Source organism: Triticum dicoccoides, chromosome 2A (genome assembly GCF_002162155.2).
Source record: "Triticum dicoccoides isolate Atlit2015 ecotype Zavitan chromosome 2A, WEW_v2.0, whole genome shotgun sequence".
NCBI classification, from domain to species: Eukaryota; Viridiplantae; Streptophyta; class Magnoliopsida; order Poales; family Poaceae; genus Triticum; species Triticum dicoccoides.
The window spans coordinates 14,815,304-14,823,166 of record NC_041382.1 but is presented as its reverse complement, the minus strand read 5'-3'; the positions used below and the strand labels follow the sequence as shown (position 1 = coordinate 14,823,166).

Below are 7,863 nucleotides of genomic sequence, written 5' to 3'. Positions count from 1 at the left end.
CAAAATGTTACACAAGAATTTATTACGTCCCAATGTGAGGGATCTTGGTAGCACTTGGTAAATTTGTTTCAAAAATAATATCACGAGTTTGTATTTAACATGTGTTCTTATGAAGTTATAGTAGGGTTTTTCATGTTCTAGAGTGCATCACTTTGTCACATAAAGTTTTACACAAATATTCGAAACATTTATGAACTAGACTCTCAGTTCAAAATATAAAATGGATCCAAACTTGAAAATAAGATGGAAAAAATATGAGTGGGTAGAACATGGCATAGACCGCACAAAGCTAGCTACGGGAAAAGCTGCCAGCATTGATGGAGGAAGTGGGGACGCATATGCATGTAACCAAATCTCCAACTAGATCAAGGGCCGCACCATGCATGGGATATCCCATGCATGGTAGATATGCTTTTCTCGTTACTCCATGTTAAGTTTCTTGATCGCGGCGACAAGTACAGAGGAGGAGCTCTGTTCCTACTTTTCTTTTTGAAAGAGAGCTATATTCCCTACTTGGCAAAAAGAGAAAGAAGCAAAAAAAAAATGGCACAACTAACAATGTGTTGTGTGCAGAGAAAATCCTGATATATATGAAATGTTCTACTAGTTAAACTAGCTTGAGCTCCGTGACTTCTTTATATTTTCAGCAGTTTGTGTGTGTGTTTGTGTGTGTGTTTTGTTGCTGAGGCAGCGTGGGTGCTGGCCCTCCGCGCGCTATCTTTGCGACTGAGATGTACTGGGCTTCGTTGTTTCGATGCAATGGAGCTGGGGCGTGTGCCCTTTTCCTCTAAAAAAATATGTACTGTTCTTCTGGTAATCTTAGCTATATAATTACAAATTTTCACAGTTGCTAGAACGACAGAGAGAAAGGGACCTCCATCATCGTTTCTTATCCTTCAAAGAAGCTCTGCACCGTCTTTTCTAAACTCTCAGTGGTATATATGTCTCCCGCTGAAGCTATCTGCAGACATGAAGAAAACAGTCCTGAACTCGAATAGTTCTCGAAACACCTCGTGTAGTCTGGCAGAATGCAATCCTGTATACGATCTCTCAGTACCTGCCGTAGCACCACATCAGGAACCTTCCAAGTTTTCTGACGATCAAAAGTCTTGTTGAACTTTGAAGCAAATGCAACCAAGGATCGGCGTTGACTGCCCCTCCGACAGTTGCGATTCAAGCAAGACTTGGCTGGAGTGCAAGCCTCTTCTGTGTAACTCTCAATCCACTTCTTGAAGAGTAACTTGAATTCGTCATCATGCTGCTTAATAATCTGCCTATCAGATAGCAGCTCATCCAACAGACCATCTGTCTTTGTATTGAAATGCCCTGTGTTGTTCAATAAGAAAATGCATTGCCGCTGCAGATCCGCATGGTATATGTTTGAACGTTCAGTGAGCACAGATTTCCAGCAAGTAATCACGTCATACAGAAGATGGCCAAATGAGCTGGAGTTGTCACCTGGGGCAAGAGTGGATTGCACTAAATTTCTGTGACTGCCAAGGGATTTCATTGAGCGTATGAGGAAACATGTCATCGGATGAATGGCATCGTTATCCTGATGATTTTCCATATTGGACTGCATGTGGTGCTTGATATGGTCAATTAACCTCCTGAAAGCTTCCCTCATGTTGCGTAAAATATTGGGAAAGAAGTCATCAGATTCACTGGAAGCAAACTTTTGAATAAGAGGAAGGACATCCAAAAGTGCCTCATAGGCAAGCAGCATGGGAGAAATATGAGTGGCAGACCACACTGTCTTGCTAAGACAAACGGCAATGTCCAAGAGTTTCTTGATGTGGCACTTTGCAAACTGGTTGAAGTAGCCTAATTTTAATTCCTCAAATGGCCGACTCTGCTCACATAACTGCTGTTGCATCAAACAGAGGACTTGGGTGTTGGTTTTCAACATGATGATCAATTCTTTTGTGCACTCAGAAGGATCCTTGAAGGTCCTTGTGCTTATACGAAGAATCTCTAGGACATCTGATTCATGGAAAAATCTGTTACAAAAAAAGAAGTGACCTTGGAACTGTGAGTAAAAATATTTTAGGCAATTTATGGAACATTTGAGGAAACAGTAAAAATATTTAACTATCCGACTAGAGTTTCTTACTTTGAATGGCAGAATAAATTGGCTCTATTATTAATTAACTGGCGAACACTGGCTGCAAACCAGCATCCCATCTCTTAGTTTTTCACCAATCCGACAGCTACTGTGTAGTTCGTTATGTTTACATGACAAAGGAATTGTAAGTTTTTAAAGAAAAATCTGACTGCTACTCTGTGCAATTCGTTATAATTTGAGGACGATAATAAAGTTTCATTATCAGTCCCACTACTACACTATGCAATTAGTTATGCTTAGATGGCAGCGTAATATAAGTTCACACATTTGAAGGACGTGAAGACAATGAACATGCTCTCCTTTGCTTCAGAAAAAAATGTTTTAAAGAATGAGCATGTTCTCCTTGCCTTCACTCTTTGTTTCTGAAAGCTCCCAGATTAAGGAGAAGGGATCACATGGATATGGTCATGTGCCCACAGGTTATGGATTCGAGGTCCATGGTGAAGAGTATTTCCGGAAAAGTTTCACGGTGTGCTAAAGTTTAGATGCGGAGAGGTCTGCAACTCTGCATCCACCAGCATCTACACATCAGGGTGGAGTTGAGGAAAAGGAGCATTACCAAGGATGGGATGGTAGCAGCAACTGCAGATAAAACAATCAACGGCTGCTTTGATGTGTAAGGAGGACACATGGCAGAACATGCATGTGGTTTAGAAAAAAAAAACACTTCTTCGGGGATCATATCCGGAAGAAAACGAATGCGGTTTAGGTAACAAAAACATCGGCATTATGGCTTTAGTTGCCAAATTGTTAGTCTAGAACAAATAAAATAAAATTATGAGTTTCATCTTATTGCTGGTATTTTCTTAAAGTAATAAGAACATAAATGTAATGGGTTTATGTGATGCAGCATACAGTCATAAGGTGATGTCTCAATATGTCACACTGAAACAAGGTAAGAGCCTTTGAAATACCACCTGGTTGGCTGGCCACAAGTCTGTTTGCCTAAAGACCAAGGTGGTTTAGGGATTCTTAATTTGGAAGTTATGAACATTGCCCTGTTATCCAAATGCTTATGGAAATTGTTTAATGATGAGGGTCCTGGGCAATACATTCTGACCAAAAAGTACCTAATCACCAGACCTTATGCCAAGTGACTTCAACACCTGGAGATTACCATTTTTGGCAAGGTCTGCTGGAGATACTGTTTTCAGGGTGCTGTGGGATTAATGTGGGGAATGGGGAAAAAACTAGATTTTGGGAATACCATTGGGCAGGAGATTGCACTCTGGCCACTTCCTTTCCTAGGCTGTATAGCATTTCCCTGGACCTCAAGTCGTCAGCATCACTGTGAGGAAAATGTTTACTAGAGGGTTTCAATCCTTCAAATTTACAAGGGCTCTGGTGGGTGGGAAAATGACACAATGGTTGGGCTTAAAAAAGATTGTGCTGATATTTCCCTTGCTGATAAAAATGACAAGCTTGCTTGGCCCTTCTGTGCTTCAGGACAGTTTTGTGTGAAATCTTTTTACTCTGTTATGCTAAATTTTGAGGTGGTGCCTTACAAATTCTTCTGGAAGATTAAAATCCCTCTGAGAGTCAAAACCTTTGTTTGGCTAGCTCTGAGGGAGCATTCTTACCAAAGATGTGTACCTGAAGAGAGGGGGCAAATGCAAGCCTCACTGTTACTTTTGTGGGGAAGTGGAAACAATTACTCATCTTTTTTTTACTGTCCTATTGCCAGATATATCTGGAACATTGTTAGTTGTGCATTGGGGTCAATTGTCAGTTTAGCAGTGTTTCAGACAGTACATAAATAAAATAACTGGCTCGGGGGTATGGGAACTTAACAGAGGTTTGATGGCTGTTGGTGTTGCAGGTGTGTTTTAGGTGCTTTGGAAAACCTGAAATCTTGCTTGTTTTCAAAATCTGTTATTGATCAAGCCATGTTTAGTTATTTACCGAATTTGTCACTGGATTGATTGTTGGAGCTCCTTGCAGTGGACGGAAGATGCAAAACTAGAAGTATTTTGTATAGCACCCCATGTGTTACTTTGATCTCATAAGGTTGAGAATCGAGAAAATATGAAGCTCATGGCGACCAAGTATTGTTTCTGGACAGAACAGCTTCAAAGTAATCACAGTGACAATGAAACATTGCTATATAAACAAGTTTAATGTACACTATTCCGTAGAGCTGATATGACTTGAAACGGGGCCTTTCCAATTCAAAGAAAACCGATGTGTATGTTGCCCTGATATTTATGTGTAGGTCTGGCATGCAAGAGGATGAATCCTAAAATCAATTACAAGCTGATGGTATCATAACCCGTGTATTATCTTTCTTCAATTCCATTCCACTAGGATAATATAGAATGAGTACGTACCAAGAAACCATGTTTTAGTCAACATACAAACATGAGATATTGGCTATTCCTACTATGTCCGTTGTTCACTAATAATGCTATATTTCAAAAAACTATACTGCATTGTTTTGTTTGACTGTCATAACATCTGGATATTATTTGTACCCCCAGTTATAGTTATACTGTCAAATACATTAACTGATGTGCTTTCTGCTTTCTGCAGAACTTTGACTAAATGGGAAACAGGGAAAGTGAACAAATGCAAGAACTATCCTTCCGTATGTAAAATGACCTGGCAGTTCTCCTGAGAAGGTTATTGTCCTGTTATACTGTAGACTATTAGGTGAGCTCTAATTAATAACACAATAGCATCACACGTTGTCACATTTCATCTTAGATTGCCTGTCTATGTACATTATTAAATCACTACATGCAGTCATGCACTTTTTAGTTACTAACTTGGATCACTTTCCAGATGCATCTTGGATGAGAGGAATAAGAAACATAAAATTTGGTAGCTTTTTTCTGAGAAAGACAATCTGGTAGCTCATGTGTGGACATACACTTCCAACTATATGATGAATTGCTGCGGGATCATATAGGGTAGAATTTAAGATTGGTGCCAACAAATGGAGGCTGGTGTCTTGAGCAAAGACATGGATGTTCTGCGAGTACATGTCATGACCAGGCAAAAATGTTGGCCACAGTGAGTGGGGGCTGGAATGGAGTAGCTCAAAAAGTAAGGGTAATTGCCAAAGTGCTAAACTTCTGAGTGCCTCTTCAGTATATTTCGTTATAGAAGAAAACTAAACTAATTTACATGAGACCAGAATATTAAGTTATAGAGGAAAACTAAACTAATTTACATAATAAACTATCATTTTTGTTATATATATCTTTCAGACTATATAAGTTATAGAATATTTTGATTCATCTTCAGGATGCCTAAGCAATTTTAGCAGTTTGGTTGTCGCATCTTCTGTACAGTGAAATATAGGCATCTTTTGATACACGGGTCACAAAACAAACTGTAATGTGAAATAATTAAACTTTGAAGAGCTTATATCCAGTTCTCTATATTCATCATTCTAGTTTGGTCATTACCTTCCCGCCGAGTTGAGATGATATGTTTGGGAGTTTCAAAGTAGGAAAAAACATACGTGCTCACTAAAAGGTCAGTGATGTGTGGCCATAACAAGAATGGAGGATTTGGTGTTTCTAATTTTGGGACAAAAACGTAAGTACTCAACTGACTTAGGGATATTTGATTGATCTACTAGACCCCAGAGAAGCACAGCTGTTAAAATACTTGGAGTAGCACTTGTTTGTAATAAAACAAAACTGTGGATTTACCTGCTCAATGTATGTGAGTTGGCCGAGAATGCTTGGAGTAGCACTTGTTTGTAACCAGATCCAAAAGCCACTTGACAATTGCGGATGATGCCCTCTAGCTGGTCCAAAGAGCCCGGCAAGATGAGTCGGGCACGGCCAGGGTCCATGTGGGCATGTGACGGATAGTGAAGCTGCCGCACGTTGCTGCTGGTTGGAGTTGTAGTGTCGCCGCCGCCGTCACTAGATGCATAGCCGTCATGGCTGCTGCTTTGGGAGTGGCACCTGCTGACGGAGAAACAGCAGACGATGGTGTCTGCCTGGATCGAGTAGGGGGTCTGCTCAATGGAACTTTGGAGGTTCTCGGTGGCAGCAAACACCTGACCCTTGTCCCATAGGTTGAGTCTGCAAATTTCCTCTGCAAGACGTTGCATTGCAACAGCCAGCCTGGTTCACTGAGCTTCCGGATAACCAAGCACCGCAAGAGAAGGAAGCGGGTGCAGACTGTAATCTTTGAAGCGTGGTGACAGGGCAGCACCAAGAAGGGCCATACAAATACAAGGGCTAGTGGCCAGCAGGGGCAATCGACGCGCGGGTGTCAGGATGCTGCTCCGCCGTCGCCGATGGGCAGCCGGCCGGCCGTACATGCGCCCCAGCGATAGATCCTCTCCGCAGCCGAGCGAGCGCTGAGACAGAAAATTCGGAGAAAATATTCCTTAAAAAGATGAGATGGGCCAACTGAGGCAGCAACAACGACTAGCCGAGGAACGGAAGATCCGACCGAGAGGGCGAGAGCTTCAAGCTTGGAACCCCCAAAGCTAACCCATAACGAAACGGAAAGATCCCCCCAAAATGGGAGCGACAGAAGGGGGAAGCGGGGAGTGAGGGCGGAATCGGTACCTCCAAGTCGGTCCTCCCGGCCGGCGTATTTGCGGCGCTGCGCCTCCAGGACGGAATCGCTCGCGACGGCGCCCGAAGAGAGAGGCGGAGCACCCTCGGCGAGACGGAGTGAGGCGTGTGGGGGGCTGCTTTGCGCACAGGGAGGGAGGGAGGGACGACACAGGAAGACAAGTAGGACACGCCTGGGGCCCAGGAGTCAGGGCTCGAGAGTTTCGGGCCGTGTGGACCCCTTGGCCGTGACGATACCTGAAAAGGGCCACGTAGGTAGAAGGAATTTATTTTTGGCAGGATGTAGAGAGAAGGAATTGACATGTACTATGATGCACCTCTGAACCCATGACTTGGTACCAGCTTGTAAAACAGCTAGCCAAACCCGGAGCTAAAAGCGTAATGTACCTTCTGAACCAGATGCCGTCCAAACGATCATGTGCGCGACGACGACGATACCTTTCGAACGAGACCAATATCGGGTGTGTTTTGATTTTGGTTTTTACTTATACTATTCATCAGCGGTCATTGCCGTCTGGGCAGTTGCTGCACACTAGTTCAGCGTTCACCAATTCTTTGGTCTTTTTTCTTTCCTTCTCCTTTTCTGATTTATGTATTTACATCAAACATTTGGGCTAAGTGTTAGGGGTTTAAGGTCTACTATATCCGGCGACTTGACTCTCTTACCCTATGCTCATTCGGTTTTCTTTTGTCTTGCACTGGTTTGTCTTTGCCGATCTGTTATTATCTTGGGGCTGGCTACTTGTTTTAGTCTCACACTTTTAATTGTGTGTTTCGTTCTTGATGTACTCACTCCGAACTGAATCAATTGACGCAGTCTCTATACTTTCATCTGAATTAATTAATCAAAAGTGTGCTAATATATTCATCATAATTGTTGCCCCCATCATCAGAATCTGACCCGGTAGGGGAACAGCCCACCTGCAGATGTAAACCTAACGGCCACTTTTAGGGGTGCGAGGAAAATTGTTGGAAATCCTCCCGATCCGGTGCGCAAATTTTACGGACAGGATTCGTGCCAAAACTTCCCTTTCTACAGGATCCAATCATTAAGAGCATCTACACCTAGACCTAATTGATCTGGTCCCCTAAACATCCGTGGACGTGTCAGGACGCGTCAGCAGACATTGACCAATCACCTCTTAAATGTCTGCTTCCACAACCGGGTACTTCATTAGACAATTCTCAAATGTG

The 7,863-nt window shown here is 42.6% G+C and overlaps 1 protein-coding gene across 2 annotated transcripts; it reads right to left on the bottom strand.

The window, feature by feature from the left end:
* Positions 1-734: 734 nt before the first annotated feature.
* Positions 735-6,810, bottom strand: LOC119352787. 2 transcript variants are annotated; one of them, XM_037619370.1, is made up of 3 exons: positions 6,661-6,810; positions 5,785-6,446; positions 735-2,000 (listed from the first exon to the last, which is right to left on the bottom strand). In XM_037619370.1, exons 2-3 carry the CDS (start codon positions 6,192-6,194, stop codon positions 890-892), a joined length of 1,521 nt encoding a protein of 506 aa, XP_037475267.1. In that variant the 5' UTR covers positions 6,195-6,446; positions 6,661-6,810; the 3' UTR covers positions 735-889. The 2 variants fall into 2 exon arrangements, with proteins under 2 accessions (XP_037475267.1, XP_037475268.1); XM_037619371.1 differs by having other exon boundaries at positions 5,785-6,475; positions 6,661-6,806.
* Positions 6,811-7,863: the final 1,053 nt, after the last annotated feature.

Bases quoted from the DNA above. Each gene is read 5' to 3' on its own strand.
- LOC119352787 (XM_037619370.1), bottom strand. From the start codon at position 6,194: ATGCAACGTCTTGCAGAGGAAATTTGCAGACTCAACCTATGGGACAAG. The intron at 2,001-5,784 runs GTAAATCCACAG...TTTTTGTAACAG, and splicing joins AACTCACATACATTGAGCAG to ATTTTTCCATGAATCAGATG.